The sequence below is a fragment of the Lygodium microphyllum genome, chromosome 3, assembly GCF_053477565.2.
Source record: "Lygodium microphyllum isolate KBCC chromosome 3, Lygodium_microphyllum_v1.1.10, whole genome shotgun sequence".
Lineage (NCBI taxonomy): Eukaryota > Viridiplantae > Streptophyta > Polypodiopsida > Schizaeales > Lygodiaceae > Lygodium > Lygodium microphyllum.
In genome coordinates this window covers 238,111-256,321 of record NC_141137.1, presented here as the reverse complement: position 1 = coordinate 256,321, position 18,211 = coordinate 238,111, and the positions used below count along the sequence as shown (strand labels likewise).

The 18,211-nt window shown below is 41.3% G+C and overlaps 1 protein-coding gene across 2 annotated transcripts in view; it reads left to right on the top strand.

The window, feature by feature from the left end:
* Positions 1–1,013: 1,013 nt before the first annotated feature.
* LOC148037985 (acyl carrier protein 2, mitochondrial-like) overlaps positions 1,014–18,211 on the top strand; it is a 36,096-nt gene continuing 18,898 nt past the window's right edge. Inside the window, exon 1 of one of the 2 annotated variants that reach the window (XM_087667727.1) lies at positions 1,014–1,323. In XM_087667727.1, the coding sequence (XP_087523853.1) occupies positions 1,147–1,323 (177 nt within the window). In that variant the 5' untranslated portion in view covers positions 1,014–1,146. Of the gene's footprint in view, positions 1,339–18,211 lie in introns of both variants that reach the window. The other variant, XM_087667719.1, reaches the window with a different exon arrangement.

Genomic DNA, 18,211 nt, shown 5'->3' with positions numbered 1-18,211 from the left:
TGGCAATATGGGGCATCTCCAGAAGGATAGTAGAACATGAGTAGCTTTGCAGAAGGAGGAGCAAACAATGATGAAAGGTGTCAACCCTCTCGACGAGTCATCATCATCTACAAGTCTAGGTTTAGGCTCCACTGTAGGTTACAGGGGTCTCCCTTCCAGCTTGCTAGTATTGGTGATGCAGGTTATCCCTCACAACTCGCTAATTCCAGAGAGGGAGTGTGAGAGGGTGGTGAGGTGGGGTGGTTCAACCTCATTTATACTTTTATATAGGTGGACACAATCTAGAGAGGAGTTTCCCTAATGCATCAATTGAAGTTTGGTAGGTTTTGAAAACTTGGAGCTCAGATTGATATCCAGGTTCATGATGAGATGTTTGATAGAGAGTAGGATTGGCTCCTAGTCTGAGTTCACATGTGATACTTTAGAGACATTGTGGCATTGTGGCATTAGTGATTGGATGATCACATGTGATACTTTAGAGACATTGTTGATAGATATAGAGAGTTGCTACGATTCTTCTCTATTTTCAAGAGTTGGTATGATTGACTTGATATATCGGGTTCTCTCTGAGGCACCTTGGTAGTGGCTTGCACATCCATGGTCCTATTTGATAGTCATTGTATATTATATTGTACTAGATTACCCATAATCTGAGAGAGGGTGTTAGCAGATATATCAATTCGTGTGTGAGTCTATGCATGTCCTACTGGGTTGGGCATAGTAGAGAATTTAGGTATTTTTTGGGTGTCTCATTTATGCAGTTTTGGTTTATACTGGTCAAATAGATTACTACGAGAGAGAGAGAGAGAGAGAGAGAGAGAGAGAGAGAGAGAGAGAGAGAGAGAGAGAGAGATGCGTGCACTTCCCGCATTGCCATTTGAGTGGCCTATCAGTGTTGTCAATATATCAGGCAACGAAAGAAAAAGACAATTGACCCACTCTTTCAAGAGACGCATAGGAGATTTTCAAAATCCACATAGCTAAAACGAATTTATTGAATGTGTCCAACAAAGGCCCAAAAACTGGTCTGATTTGGCCAACAGTGGTGTGGAGGGACGCTGGCCTTTGTACCTAGGGTCGTCTAATTCTTCTTCGTTATTGCATTCGGGAGCATCTCGTGCTGCCAACGAGAGGTCACCGGCCAAAATGCAAGCCGTGCGCGCCAACCTTCTCCGCCATTTGCGGGTTCCTGTGCTTGCGCCCATCCATGGCAACCAAGGTCTCATCTGCACCTCCTTGTTCTCCACCGAAGCCAAGAGCTCCTTTCTCAACAAGGGCGAGGTCACAGATCGCGTCCTTAAGGTTTTGAAGCAGTTACAGAAGGTCGACCCATCTAAGGTCACATTGAAACCTCGTTCATGCAATTTCTTATATTACGTTTACGAGATTCAAGTGTTGATTCTGAACCATTGGGGGTGTGAATATCAACTTTTCGAGAGGATTTGCGAATTTTTGTCACTTTGTGGTCCATGGCGGATGCTGGCCATTTGTTGATGCCACATGTGCTTGTTATAGGTCAAGGCTGGACACGGCACACAGTTATTTGTGTTGTAAGGGGTTATTGCATTCAGTTTCTTCATGGAACAGTTCTTCAGGCTGCATTTGAAGTGTTGCTCTTGGAAGACACGGGGTAGCTCAAATGTGCTCGCATAATAGTGCCTAAAAAGAGTCAGGTTCGAAATGCAGTTTTGATAATATCATAAGCTTCGTGGTTTATCCTTTTGAGTCCATTGACCTGCACAGTTATTGGGGCTGCTAGTTAGTTGGGTACAAGTCAACACTAGGGTTTTGCAAAAGAAAAGACTAAAGTGTACGATCACGATTGAAACAGAGTGAACATGGACAGTAACACAAAAATGCAAAATGGAAGAACGAAGATAACTGAATGAATGAACAGTATTGAATAAATGAATGAATGTGTATAGAGTGCTCAAGAGTAGAACTTTTCTATAGCTGCTGACCCTCGTGGGAGCAGGTGTAGGGAGGTGTCATTGTATGTTGTCCACTGAGGTTGCATCGTGAGACTAGAAACTACCAATCAAAGCTGGATTTAATATAGGAGTGGGCAGGCATAAAAAGCACAACCTGTAAGAGTATATTAGGAGGAAGTTGGTCCACCAGGTGCAAGGCGACAATAATGGGGCTTGAGATGAACAAGAACACAACTATCCTCTAAGTGGATATCAGCAAGTTGGCAGCTCAAGAAGGCAAATCAAGTGATAAAGGTGTCAAGGAGGCTGTCCTACGGATGTAGAGGGTAAGTGGTAGTTAGGCATCACTTGTAAGAATAGAAACACTCGCTGAAAGTGGGCAGAGATGATGTTGGAACTGACGATGAGAGTGATTGGGGCAAAATGCAGCCAATAGGTGCTTCTAGAATGGCAGGCAATTGCTGATCGGGGTGAAGGATGTCCAGGATACTAGTTGGAGAAGAGTGGGCAGCAACATGTGATAGAGCTGGCAGCCATGCAATGATGAAGACAGGGTGCAAGGGATGCAATTGGGGTAGAGGAGATAATAGGGATACAAGTGATCTATCACACTCAAATTATAGAGATGAGACTAACCTAAAGTGGGGAGTTTGCTCACGGGACATTGAAATACACTCGATTGCATTTGAGTTTTGGGGTTGTTTAATGATCTAATAAAGTTTAATGTGTAATGCGCTTTTTTTAGCTTAATGCCCTCTCTTAGGCCTAGAGAAGCAAGGGTATCAATCAATGGGGTGCATGTCGATTGCTCAAGAATCTGCTCAAACTATAAAGGCAATGGTTGTCTTTCCTTGGAAGTCGAAAGTGCCACCCTAGAGAGGCCAAGGCATCAAATAAAGGGTGCTTGTTGTTAGAAATGGATGTAGTGATGGAAGCGTAGAAAACTGCTGTAATGGACCGGTGAACACAAGAGACAAAGAAAAGAGAAACATTGCAAAAGACAAGAACATTGCACAAAGAACTCAAAAGCAAAGAGGTGTCATTGGTTCTCAAGGCACTTGTGCCTACTCCCTCTCTCTACTAGAACCTGCAAGAGGTGAATGATAGATGATGACTGTGGAGGAGTGTCTAATATAGGGCACAATAAATGCCAAGAATATGATAGGTCAGCCAATTGGTTGCAATAAAGGCCAATACACATCAAATCAAGCAAAATAAAATGCCTAAAATACACATGATAAAATCTTGGTGCCCTAGTCCACTGAATCACATGCACAAACTTACACATGAACTGACCTATCCGCTAACACCATCTCTTAGATCATGGGTGATCTGGTATAATATAATGATACAATGGTAAGAACCCACGAAAGTCCATACAACAATAACCACTAGAAGAGAATCAAGGTATCTAGGTAGGGAGTGGCTAGCCCGCCACCAAGATGCCTCGGAGAGAATCTTATATTAATGTCGATCGTAGTGGCTCTTGAAAATAGAGAAGAATCAATGTCTCGTAGTAGCATACAAGACCATCCTGTCAAAAATGCCTTTGAACATATGTGACCATCGCCTTTGGCTAGGCTGCCAAAGTGTCCCCTCATGTGAGCACAAAACTAGGAGCCAATCCCACTCTTTGTCAAATAACTAGCTCATCATGAATTTGGATGTCAATTTTAGCTCCAAGATTTGAACTTGCCAGACTTTGGTCAGATGCGGCAAGGACGTCCCTCTTTGGAACATGTGCACCTGTATAACTGTATAGATGAGGCTCACTAGCCCCATCTTACCACCCTCTCACACTCCCTCTCTGGCACTAGAGAGTTGTGTGGGATAACGGCATCACTTGTACTACCAACCGGGAAGGGAGGCCCATGTATCCATCGCCGAAGCCACATAGTTGAAGCTTAAACCTGGACTTAGAGACGAGGAAGACTTGTCGAGAGATTTGACACCGTTCGTTACCATCCGTGCTTGCTCCTTTCGTAAAGTTGCTAATGTCCTACCGTCCTTTTGGAGTTGTCCCTTCTTGCCACAATAATAGCACAGAGACTTCTTCTTTTGCTGTATGGCACCCCTCTTTGAAATTGGAACATTTGAAGCACCCCAAGAGATAGCATCCTTAGAGAAACCTAAAGCTGAACACAGAAAGTCTCCAAAATAACACTTGTAGACGAGAAAATAATATCTACATGTTGACCACTAGGAGGAGAGGTTGGAGGAGCCATGATGAAGGGGATACGGAGAAGAGGAAGAAAGACAAGCGATCTTTAGGGAGAAAAGTATGCCGAAAATATAGACTCACAAGGATTGCACGAAGCTGTAAAGAAAGGACATAGAGAAGAGATCAATAGTAACCACAATGTGGTGATGAGAACACAACAACTAGATATCACGTGAACCCTCTCGAAAGCTGAGTAGTGTATCATAAAGTGAAAATACAGACCAAACACAACCGAAATGAGCTTTAACTATTGTTGCTCTACCCTACATAGAAGCAAAATAGCAAAACACAGATGGGGATCAAGAAAACGCAGACAGTAGCTGCAGTAAATGCAGTCAACCTGCAGAAAAACAGGTTGCCTCAGCCAGGAGACTTCAAAATGCTGATGTGGAAGGGTCAATAATAGGTCCCCAGCCCTGAAACAGCCCCCAAAACTATAAATCTAGATTGAAACTGAAAATGCTAAGAAAAGAGCAGAAAAACAAGCTGAAAATTAGTAGAGGATGGTTGCCTAGGCTGTAAATCAATCACACAGTGTAGAACAGGTCCAAACATCAGACGAAAAGTCAAAGCGCATACCTACGCAAGAGCAAAAAACAATAGCAGGAACCTAGTTTTTGAAATCTAATACCATGTCAGAAGTGGATGGAGTGATGGAAGTGTGGAAAACTGCTGTAATAGACTGCTGAACACAAGAGACAAAGGAAAGAGAAACACTGCAAAAGAAAAGAACATTGCACAAAGAGCTCAGAAGCAAAGAGATGCTTGGGAAATGGAATCCAAATACCCAGATATGAGATAGTATAGACCCAAGGTGAGTCACTGGCTGTCAAGGCACCAGCGCTTGCTCCCTCTCTCCGCTAGGACCTGTAGGAGGTGAATGATAGATGATGACTGTGGAGGAGTGCCTAATATAGGGCACAATAAATGCCAAGAATATGATAGGTCGGCCAGCATTAAAATGCTGGTCGATTGGATGCACTAAATGCCAACACACATAAAATCAGGCAAAATAAAATGCCTAAATACACAAGATGAAATTCTGCTGCTCTAGCCCATTGAATCACATGTACAAACTCACATGAATTGACATATCCTCTAATACTCGTCTACTGCCTTGTGGCCTACCAACACTTGCAAAGGTGATGTCTCAATCACTTTAAAATTTTTTAATTTTTGTTTTATAAAAAACTTTGTAACAATGTCCATTATGGGAAAGGAATGGTTGGCTCACAATTCACAATACAAGGGCATACATAAAGTCACTTGTCAATGAAGGAATAGTGAAGAAGTATGTAGGGATATAGAGTTGACAGAACTTTAGGTGTAGACTGCTCGGGATTCGACATGAGCAAGGTACTCATGGGTGCTTAGCTCAATGAGATGCATAGAGTAATGCTACACAATGCAAATAAGAATGCTCATGTAGCGAGGAGCAACCATGGATATTGATGTCGCAGGAGTTTGATGTTGGTCTTCGTGTGGTGTCGAGAACCAAGATGAGAGGAGAAATCCTAATGAAGAAAGTAGATGTCACACCCCTAGATTTTGTAAGAGCTAATGAAGAATTAGCTATTTGGATACTCGAAACATGTTTGTACTCAACCTTGGGAGAGGGCTTCAACGTTAACCAAGTAGCATAGGCAAGCTTAATCTCAACCCTAGGAGATGGCTCCAATCTTAGTGAGAATCATCAAGATAGTAGTCCACCATACAAATGAACCTAGTGAATGGAGGAAGACCTATGACACTCCTTAACTAGTAAAGCAGGACAGAGAATCAACCACCTAGGCAACTGGGATATGCCTGTCCTCGATCTTGGGAGAAGGCTCCAATGTTGACTAAGTGGTGTAGGCACAACCACCATGGTAGTGGTCCACTTGATATGAAAATAGACAAACCGGTAGTGTAGTAATGAATGTTAAACTATTAAAAACACCTTATTTGAAAGGAAAGAGAGATGGATGCATGATAAGGAAACATATACCCAAGTTTCAAATTTGGGAGAGAGTATACCATTTCCATGTCCATGTCCATGTTGATGGAGGTAATACTCACCAAGGCAAGAATTGAAAAACCATACCTTGAGCCCAATCAGGATTAGTAACTACCTACAATATGAGTCGCGAACTTAAATAGAAAACCTAGCATGTAATTGTAAATACAAGGACATGCATATTGAGTGTTTCATATTGAGATGCTTTTGCTAAAGTTGTAAACAAATCTAAGTGAAGTAAATAAAAAATAAGGGAATGAGGATGTAATGGAAGACTAGTAAGAAGATGCAGAAGGACGACTAAGCTTATGGTAGTCTAAAGATTTAGCTAGAGTATGTAAATTAAGACTAGCTTGAAGGATATGAAGCTTCACTAACGCCAAGAGTGCCAGGTAACCTAAGAGTCCTAAGACTCTAGCCTAATGGTAAATGATGACCGAACTAGTTAGATAGGTCTTCAAACATTGACTACGGGGAATATCTAGAGTCCACTGTGCTAGTGGTTAGGCATTGATGAACATGGATACGAGGGGGTGGAGAAATTGTGCTACCACCTTGGGGAAGATCCCCTCAACCTCCATGGAGTGGAACTACCAACATATATAGGGGTTGAGGTTGGTTTTGGAATTGGTAAAAAGAATCCCAAGTTTATATTCATTTTATTTCCTATTTCATTCCCATTCTCGGAATGGGGCCTTCTTGTTTCAATGGCATTCCCTATTCCCATACTTGCCCCTATTTCTTGCTCCATGTGGCCATGTCATCAAGGCACATACAAAGAATAATACAAGATACATAAGTGACTGAATGAATGGAGATTAAAATCAGGAAAGCATCGAGAGAAGAGCTGCCCTCTCTCACCATTGAATTGTGGAAGGGAAAGCTTAGGGGAACCCCTCTCCCCATCCTTCCAATGTCAAAGTGGAGGGAGCACCTGGTAGCAGTCTTGCGTCTTGCGCAATCATCTCCTATCTGTGAGCCTCAGCCTGAGTCACAGACAGGGATATTAGGAGCTTTGAGATTCAGTCTATCATGTGTTTTGATGGAGGATGCAAAGCATGCATTTCTTTTCTAGGGAGTTTCGGGTGTGTTCACACTACCATAGATCTGTTTCTAGCTCCTTTGCATTTCTTTTTTAGTGGTTAGAGGACTTGTTCACACTTGGCAACGGTGATCTACATTATTTAATATTTTTTGCATTTTTTAATCCAGAGCCAACATTTTCTGCATTATGTAGTGCAGGTCGGCCAGCATTATATGCTTGGCCCGATGCTGATCGGCCAGTTTTGACAAGGGCAGCCTATTTATTTTACCCTTCTCAATTGCTGGTCATTATCTTCTGCAGTTTTCAGCATAGTTCAACATTCAAGGATTCTCCGTTTTCTGGTCTTGCCTTTGTCATCAGTGTAGTTGCTAGGAAACGTGTTTTCTACATGTAGAAAATGTTAGAAATGTCCAAGCATTTTTGAAACATAGGAAACGGTTGGAGTGAAATTTTGGTCCTTGAAGAATACAGTTGGCTCAATTTTGCACATTGGATTAAATTGTCATTTTTGCCTAGTCAAAGATGGCTTATAGAGAGATGGATTCAAAGTTTAAACATGTTGAATAGCAACTTTGTCCGTGGATTCATTTTGAAGTCCTAACAAGGCGTGGATTATCATGAATTGATTGTAGTTTGTATGTTTAAGCAGTTTTTAATCTATGGCATTATGTTTCTTTTATATTTATAAAATTTGCACGATGAATTGTGAATATGGTATACCGTATATGTAAATTGTTGGTCTATCAATTGTTCACTTAGATTTTGTACACAAATATTGAATCATGTGTAATATGTGTTTAGTTGTGGCCCATGGGACTTAAAGTACATTTATATCTATAAAAAGCTTAAATAATTTCATCTAGAGTAAAACCCATTTCTTATGTTTTAGAAAGTTCGTATGAAACCTTGGAAACCCATTTTATACCTCCCGTTTTTGAAAGCCCTAGCAACTATGGTCATCAACTTGATCTGGTGCCCTCACTAACGCTTTGGATTGTGTGTAGGGATTGATTAGTCCTCTTTGTATTCAACAAAATTTTTAGAGTTTAGTGCAGATATGCTTCTTTCATTCTCTTCTTTCATTGCAATCTCTCTCTTCCCTTCTCTTTTCGTGTTTGCGTTTCTCTTTCATTGTGCACTTACACATAGTATCATTGCTAGAGTAAGGAGTGTGAGGTTCTACGAAGAGAAGACTACACTTAGCTTGCTGTTTGGAGTAGATTTGTTGCAAAGAATACAAATTCTTTTGCCTTGTTTAGGCTTTTTGCGAAGTGTGTGGGGCATCTACAACTTCTCTTTGCAAGGTGTACCTGATTTTCCCTTTGTTCAGCCAGCCTAAACCCTAAAATGTAGGAGTTTTTTGTGTATTTGTAGGTCTATTTAAAGAGTTATGGAGCACCAATTTGATAGGTTTGATGACTCAAAAGAGAATGAATATTGTACTTTGAACTCGTGTATCTCAAGGATGAGGGCAGGGGTAATGAGCTGGAGAGAGTGTCGTACTCTGAATGGATTTTGAATCGTAGCAATGCATCCTCTAGATGTTGAACACCAGCAAATGCAGCCAAGGAAGGTTGGATTTGATGCAGACTGTCGTGCTGGAGAGAGAAAGACCACAAATGTAGGTGAGGAGAGAGAAATACTAAAAACGCAAGTGAGGAGAGAGAAAACAATGAACACAGTTGGGAGGAGAGAGAAAATAGCGACGACAGGTTGAGGAGAGAAAATTTGCAGGGCGGTGACCGAGGGGCTTGTAAATTCAACAATATGTTGCTATGGTAGGCTATATGACAACCGGATGATGAACAACAATAGTTGCTTGGTTGGAAACAATAGCAAAATGATGATGGAGGGCTAGAAACAGGTGCAAGATGAGTGAAGGTTGCAATGGACATGAGCTTGGATTGCTATGTCCTTCTGTGACGGGGTGTGGGCAACAAGTTGAAAACACCTGAAACCTGCAAAAACAAGATTAGGGCTGAATGGACGACATCATATCTATCTATAGAAAGTTTGGGCCCTCCTAAGTGGGTTTGTGCTTATGGGATACAAACACTTCGTAGAAATGCATTTCTTTTAAATAAACAAGGTTTCTTCCTTAATTAAGCATGTTTTGGGTTTGTTTAAGTGAAGCCAATGCATTTTCATCTCAATGGCATTTTCTATATTGCTTTGCTTACCTCTAGGACTTCGGAGACTATGCTATGGGAGGAGTTAGTTGCAGTTGTTTTGGAGAAAAAAGAGCAACTCAAGGAGAGGGGCCAGAGGATCTTGTTAGAGATTTAGTCACCTCTAGGATGGACACTAGCATGTATAGGGCAAATTATATAGTTGTACCATGTTCAGGAGCAAGTTAGTCAGTAGTTTTGCAGTCGCTAACAATTTGGGCAAGAATTTGGTTAGGTTAGGTAAGTTGGATAGGGTGGCAGATTTACCGTTTGATAGGTTGCATCTTTTGCAACAGTTTTTCATTATTTTATTGCTTCTGACCTATTTAGGTAGGCTTGCCCTCTAGTCATAGTTACTTCATTGTTCGTCTAGGTTGAGAGAGATCTCCGGTTGGTTATACTCATATGTGACATAGCCCATTGTACATATCTGCCTTTGGTATTTAGCATTCATTCTTTGCAATCTTCAATATTCTCTTCTCGTTCTCTCTCTCAGTCTCTATCTCAGTCTTTGTCTCAATCTCTCTCTCCGCCTCCCCCTCCACGGTGTTCACTTTTTTCTTTTAGCCGAGTCATATGCTTCCACATTTGTTGCACTTTGACATGGTGTTAGAGTAGGTGTTGAAGGGTTGATCGATCTTGGGTAGATTTGAAAAGTAGTTTCAATGTCATGAGGACATGTATTTTTGAAACCTCACTTAACATGTGGATTAATTTTTAATCACGTGATTAAGTAAATGTTGCACATGTGAGGTGCAATTGGGATTAAAGTAAATTTACGAGTCTGGAACTCGAGGAAATCACGGGATGGGAAAGGCAAAAGTTGCTATAAATTATGCCGCATAGATACTTGGTGGTATCTGGTGCCAATTGTTGGCCTAGGTCATTCATTTGGCCATAAGTGTCAGTTGGTGATACTAGAGAAGTGGCGTTTAATGGCATCTAACGCCAATTTGATAGTCAAAGATGACGTAGAGACACTCGGGAATGGAAGGTGCCTAGCCAATTCAATTATTGGCCAGTCAGATTATTTTTTCAGGGCACCCAAATAATTATTAGACTAATTTTAGTATTTAAAGACTGAAAATTAAAATTTAATTATGGATAAGACTGGAAAAACCATTTGGGCCACTTGTCAAAAATGCCCATGCAAGATTGAAAAATGTCTTTAGAGGCTAGGGAGAGGCATTTTTAGTGTATTCAGCCTGCAAGAGAGAGGGAGGAGATGCTACTGGTCTAATTTGCAGCCATTGGAGGACCTTTTGAGACAGCCAAGGGTAGGAGAAGACCAATCAACAGTAAGTAACAGCAACTACAGGCTATTGAGATGGGGTGGCAGTAGTAAATGACTGATTTCTTTAGTTATTTGCTTCTACAAGTTGTGGCAAGGCAGCAGCTGCATTTGACTAATTTTCAGTGATTCTTCGTGACAAAACATTGAATTTTCTCTCTCTACAGCTTTCTCTCTCATCTCCTAGCCATTTCACAGCCTTGTTACGAAGATCTTAGCATTTGGACCCTTGAAGGCCGAGAAATTGCAAATTTCTCTAGCAGCAGCCTTGGGAAGCATGCCAAAAATGGGAAGCTCTGAGACTTGGATTTTTCAGGGCTGAATGTGATTTTCAGCTAAATTCAAGTGGAGGACTTGCCAGCCATTGAATCTGGGGCATTTCCATCGTCCATGAAGTGGGTGAAGGCCAATTAAGTGTTTGAATTAAGGGGCAAAATAGATTGAAGACTTGTTGGTCACTTTGGACAGTAAGGGGAGGTGAAATACGGAAAGGGATTGGGAGAATCTCATTGTAAATTAACTTCTTCTTCAATAAAGCTAAAGAAATACCGAAAGGGGTGCCAATTTTGGGCCACTCGAGTGTGCATTGTCTAAGATCAGTAGGTAAATTTGTATTTTCAGATTTGCATTAATTGTTTGTTGCTGTAATTAAGTTGTAATCAGAGATTTACCACCCATCCACGGATGAAAGGCTGGTTACATTCAGCGTGACACCAGGGTTGCGCTCTTAGTGTTTGAGGGTGAGCGAAAGGGCCGCATATCAACACAAGGCTGAAGCGAGCAGAGATGCGTGGAAAAGGAAGCGATTTTGTAGTTTTTGTGATTTCTTGTTTATGAAGGAGAAAAAGATTGTTTTTTCAGCCTTTTATAGCAGATGTCAAATTTTGGTAGTCAAAGTAGGTTCGAGACAAGCAAAGGGAGCTCTAATAGATTGCTTTTTTGGAGTCAAAGGGGGCTACCCGTTATTTTGTACAGGTTACTCTGGGTTCATGTCTTCCGTAGTTGACGTCGAGTTCCAAACTATTATGGATTGTAAGGTCTTGATGTTACCAACTCTTTCATAAGATTAAAAACTAAATAGGGAGAACTATTGCCTTTGGCAGCTAAATGATGCTTGCTATCTTTGGATCTCATAATGCCAATGATATTTTCAAGCTCTCTTTTTAAGAGAAAGTGGAGTTGACCCATAGGGACAAGTTGAATGCTTGTACTCTCTCGGTTTTTGTTTTTTTCTTGTACAATATTGAGATGGCAAGCTCAACATGTGTGGATATTGATGATGGATTATAGATGAGTCCATGCGTTTACACTTGTATGTCAGTGGTCATTATGATCCTCACATGGCTACTAACTTACCACTTATTATATTTGGTTAGTTATACTTGTAACTAGCATAGTTATAGCGCCAGTCAATTAATATAGTCAGTTATGCACTTGACTTAGTAGGTTACTTTCCTTTATGTTGTATCTTATCTATACTTGTTTATATTCTATTGTGAAAGAAAGAAAGAAGAAAAACAAGCAAGAAAATGTTTTGGCTTTCATCTTTCTTTTTGTGTTCTTGAGTGAGCTTTCTCTTTTATGTAATGTGTGTGTTCGGTACAGTAGCTCAAGCAAATTCCCCTATCACGTGACTTATGATATGGTATCAAAGCGGTTCTATTGAGAGAGGCTAGTTTTGGAGGTTTAAGTTAAGAAGAAAGAGTAAAGATTTAAGCAAGCAAGCAATTGGTAAGAATCTCTTTCATTCTCTCATTCTTTCCCTTGGATAGTGCTTGTGGAGGTATTCAAAATAAGGCAGAGGAAAAATCTTAGATTGTTGTGAGACTTAGTGTGCAAGTAGAACGGTGTGTATTTTGCAGAGCAAGCCTTTTAAGGCTTATATGTTGTGTTTTTGGTCGTTTGAGGTTGTTTTAGGCCGTGTTTCAGCTCCTCAAGATTGCTGATATCAATTTCAAAATATATTGCGATTTTGGTTGTGTTGGCTGTTTTCAGGTGCATAGATTGTAGATTTGAAAGTTTAAGTTTTGAGGTGTTTGTTGGGAAGTAAACACAAGGTTTATCTAAAATAGGTTGTAGATTATGGATTGTTGAGCAGTTAGTGAAAGATTGTCTGGTTTGTTGTTGTGCATATCTTGTGGAAGCTTACAAAAGACTTCTTTGCTGTTTGGTACTAAGTTTTGTCATAATGGCTGAGAACAATGGAAATCCTATTATTAAGAAACTAGACAAGAATATCTATCCATCATGGAAGTTTTGTATGAAAAAGGCTTCTACGAGTTTATTTCAGGTGAAAAAAAGGAATAAGAGCTAAGTGATCCTATGATTGTAGAAGAATGAAAGACATTGAAATAATTAAATGTTAAAGACAAAAAAGTAATGTATTGGTTGTTTGTAGTTATTGATAACATTATGTTGAGGCATATAAGAAATACAAAGGCACAAAAGTTTCAATATAGGCAAGAGTCAAAAACTTTGAACAAAAAAAAGATATTTGTAAATGAGTATGTTTTCAAGGTGAGGAGCAATGAGTTGTTTTCATTTACTTTAGGTGGCCTTAATAACGAGAAGGCATGAAAATCTTTTGTTATTTTGGTGTATGTACGGAAGCCGTTTCTAGATTTTGATGAATTGATTTTTCTCATGATTATTGAAGAGATTAATATTCGGGGTGAATAATTTGAAAAAAATGACGAATAAGTCCAAGCATTTTATTCAAATTCAAGAAGGGGACGTGGGAGATTCTCTTCAAAAGGTCGTGGTATAGGTCGTATTGGTGGTAACTAGCACAACAAGTTAAATTAATATTTTGGTGATACACAAATTTTAGGAGGCCTTGGTAATTTTAGAGGCAAGGGAAGCTCTAGAGGAAGAGGTGGATGGTAGAATAGAGATTCTAGTAATTTTGGTATTGTTTGTCATTACTGTGGTTGAACAGGTCATATTGCAGTCTATTGTTATGATAAGAATAACAATATTCGCAGTGGCAATGTAGAGATGGGTAATGATTCATACCACCTAATCTCACGGATTGGGAAAGTTCCTTTGTTCTTTCATAATGGTTAAACAAAGTGTTTGTTAAATTTATTACTTGTGCCATTCATCAGAAAGAGTTTTGTATCTGTCAGTCACAAAGATAGAGCAAGGGTTGCAAGTTAGATTTAATGCGAAGGATTGTTTTGTTGAAGACTTTGATAATAAGTATAGGTTGATTTTAAAAGAAAGCATAATTAACCACATGTTTAATTTGGATGATAGAATTTCCACTATAAATATTGCTATGTATGCTAAAGGCAAAGGTGTGGTTAGAGACATTTAAATATTACACAACGTATTGGATATGCAAATTTGCAAAGGTTGAAATTAATGTAGTCTAAAGGATTGGGTACAGGGTTGCCTACATTTAGAGTTGCAGAATTACATAAAGCCTGTGAAGCATGTTAGTTTTTGGGAAGGAAGCAAGATAGCCATTATTGCATGACAAAGATGTAAGTAAGAATATACTTGATGTTGTGTATACATATGTTTGGGGGCCTACAGAGAATGTATCTTTTGGTGGTAGTAAGTTTTTTGTTATCCATGTCACCCCTCATCGTGAGTGGTTTTCTGACTATACAGGGGGTCGACATGGTGTTGTCCAACTTGGGGACAACTATGCATGTGACATTGCAGGTATTGGTGATGTGCAGTTGCGGTTTTAGTATGGTTCTGTCTTCACACTTCAACATGTAAGGCATGTACCTCGGCTCAAAAAGAGCTTGATTAGCACATGGCAGCTAGATGACGATGGATTTCATACCACCTTTGGTGATGGGAAATGAAAGATCTGTAAGGGATCTATAGTGATTGCCAGAGGTAAAAGTGATATCTTATATCCTCTCCATGTATCTAGTGTGTGTGACCATGTTGTTGCCGTGACTGAGCAGCCAAGTGTTTCTTTGCGGCATGGCCGGTTGGGACACATGAGTCAAACTGGATTGAAAGTGCTTTCTTGTTTGGGTTACTTGCCTTGTCTTCGTTATGTTGATTTTGAGCATTGTGATCATTATGTTTATGATAAACATGCACAGACGTCTCATAAGAAGTTTCTTTCGTTGAAATCTTTTCCTCTAGAGTTAGTACATTCCGATATATGTCAGATGCGGGGGTTATCTTTAGGGAGAAAGAAATACTTTGTCACCTTTGTCGATGATGCTACATGGAAGATATGAGTTTACCCTATTCGTAGCAAGGACGAATTGCTTGACAAGTTTAAAAAATTCTTGGCATTGGTTGAGAATCAAACTAATAAGACACTTAAGTGTCTTCGCTATGAAAATAATGGGAAATATGTATCCAAGGCCTTTCAGGCATTTTGTGATAGCAAAGGGATAAAAAGGAAACTCATTGCTACTCATAATCCGCCGCAAAATGGTATTGCAGAGCGTATGAATCGGACCATTTGAGACAAGGTCTGGACAATGCTATCACATGTCGCTTTACCTCATGGTTTTGGGCAGAGGCTTTTATGATAGCCGTACACTTGATTAATCGGTCACCAAATAGGTCTTTGGGAGGGGGAGTTCCTCGAGAAGCGTAATCGGGCAAGCCACCTTCGTATGCACACTTGAAAGTGTTTGATTGCGAAGCATTTGTGCATATACGTAAGGAAAAATGTAGCAAACTTGAGCCAAAGTTTTGTAAATGTATTTTCCTAGGATATGGTGATGAAGGTGAAATGGGGCATAGATTATGGGATCCCGAGAAAAGGAAAGTAGTATGCAGCAATGATGTTATCTTCCAAGAAGATTGCATGCGTAAACAACCCGAAAAGACTGAGGAGGTGAGGAGGTCTGTAGGGTTGTATTTCGAGAAGAAATACCTTTTGGACAGCAAAATATGCCCGTTGTACAACAGCAAATACCTATTGTAAATGAACTTGCAAATGTAGAAAATAATGCTGGAAATGATCAGCCAGCCATTGCCCATAATGATGAGCCATTGGATGTGTAAAAACAGCTACGACAACAAGCTGTTAATGCTGATTTGCAGGCTGAAATGCCAGGACAGCAAGCTAAAAATGGAAATTTGTAGGCTCAACAGCCAGCAAACAATAATCATTGGGTTAGGAGATTGTCTAGGGCTACTAGACAACCTGATAGATTCATTCCGGGTGCAAACAATGTGGTTGATTATATCATGTTGACAGACTATGGTGAACTGTCTTGCTTCAAGGAAGCAATGGACAGACAGGATAGCAAGAAATGGTATAAAGCCATGTTGCCAGAGATGGAATCTCTTGAGAAAAATGGCACTTGGGACTTGGCGCAGTTGCCTAAAGGGCAAAAATAGTTCATAGCCTGTTTTTTAGGCAGCAGCACAGCTGGTCCAGCAGTCGGACCAGCTGCACAGTCGGACTGTGCAGTCGGACTGCCACGTGGCAGTCCGACTGCCTGCAGCCATTTTTATCAGGCTGCGCCCCATTTTTTGAGCCCCGTTCTAGGTGATTTTTTGCCTATTTATTGCTGACGTTTTCAGCAGTCTGGCCACTATTCTCTGTCGCAGATTACAGACCGGTGCCGTGCAGATTTCTGTCTCTGTTCACAGATTTCAGACAGCAGACAGTGCAGACTGCAGCAGACTTTGAGGTGGACAGCAGGTCGCATCGTCGAGGTGGAGACACGCAGTCCAGCATACTGCGCCCGTGTATATCTTTGTATTCAGCATTCTTTATACAGCAGATCTTCATTGTACACTGTCTCTTTCTCTCCCTTTTCTCTCTGCGTTCTCTCTCTCTCAGTCCTACGCTTCCGCACCGCTGCACTCTGACAAAAAAACCCGAGCAGTGTTTGAGGGCTGACTGAGCGCAGAATCAACCTGAAGAGGAGTTTCCATTGCGACACAAATTTGCGTTTTTTGCGTTTAAGGGCAGACAGGAGGGCTGCGCCTTAGAACAAGGCTGAAACGAGTGTGGGCGCACAGGAAAGGAGTACAGGTGGTGGATTTGCTGCTGTTTGACGCGGAGAAAGTTTGAGTTTTCAACCTAAAAGTGCAGGTTTTGCTTTTTTATCGCCTCCGGCGGGTGAAGAAGCTTCAGGACGCTGAAGAGCCTTAGCAGGCTGAGTTTACTCAGTCAGAGGGGGTTGCTTTTGCGTTTGAGAAGGCATTGCAGGTGAAGATGTCTACAGAGATGGACTTGGAGTTCCAGGCGATTATGGACCGGAAGGTGCCTATCCTACCGGCTCTTCCTACAGATCAGAAGCTCGACGGCGACAACTACCGCATTTGGCGCGTTATGATGTTGGCCATTCTTGAGTCCTATGATTTGGCGGAGTTGGTACAGGAAGATATTGACCGGCCTTCGGTAAGAGATGAGTCCAAACTCTCTTCCGATGCTCGTGCGGAGTTGGCCAGGGCCCAGTCTCATTGGGACAAACTGAATGCCAGGATTCGATCCTTTCTCTTTCTATCATGCACTACAGCCGTGATCGCTCACATCGAGCACTTGACGGTGGTTCGTGAGATATGGCTGGAGCTTGATCAAATGTACAATTGGATGACCCTGATGAAGAGGGTTTCTTTGGAGGTACAGATGTGGACCTTGTCCGTCAATAAGTCTTCTTTGCTAAGGGAACACATTAACAAGCTAAGGCAGCTACAGATGCAGGTTCAGAATGCGGGGAAGCCAATTTCCTCCGAAGACATGGCGATTACACTCTTGTCCCAGTTGCCGCCACGATTCGGTACATTTTACTCTGCCCTTATTGCTTTGGGGCGAGAGTCTACTCTTCGGTGGGAAGAGTTGGTTCCTATGGTCTTGGACCAAGAGGAACAGTTAAAGGGACAGAATGCTTCCAAGACGGAGGCGTTGACAGGTCAAGCCTCTCAGAAGAAGGGGAAGGACCAAAAGAAGAAGAAGGGGGATAACAAGTCCAAGAAGGACAAGGAGAAGGAGAAGGACAAAGACTCCACATGCCATATTTGTGGAAAGACTGGCCATTGGAAGAAGGATTGCCCTGACAAAGACTCGAAGGACACCAAGAAGAAGGAAACCAAGGATTCTGGAGTGGTGGCTGCACCCTCATCAGCTGCATTTCTACATTTAGTTGTCATTGAGGACGCTTCACCGAATGCTTCTGATGCTGCGATGGCGGCTCCCCAATCTCGAGAGTGGATTATTGATAGTGGTGCCTCACGGCACATGACTCCTTCATCAGATGGTGTTGCCCAGCTGCGACCTTCGCGTGGGCAGGTTCTCATTGGAGACAGCTCTTCAGTTTCTATTGCAGGTCGGGGTAAGATGCAGCTTATTCCGGATGGACAAGGTGGCACCCATACCTCAGAGGTTTTGCATGTACCAGGATTAGGGTACCATCTCCTTTCAGTTCATAAGATTTGCTCCCTTGGTCTTTTGGTGGAGTTTGACAGTTCTACTGTACGAGTCCTTGATCGTGAATCGAGGAAGGTTCTATCATCTGGATATGAGGAGAACGGCATTTACAAACTGAAGTCTTCCACTGCCCTCTCTACTCTTCTTCTTACCTCACAGTCACAGTCTGAATTATGGCATGCTAGGTTTG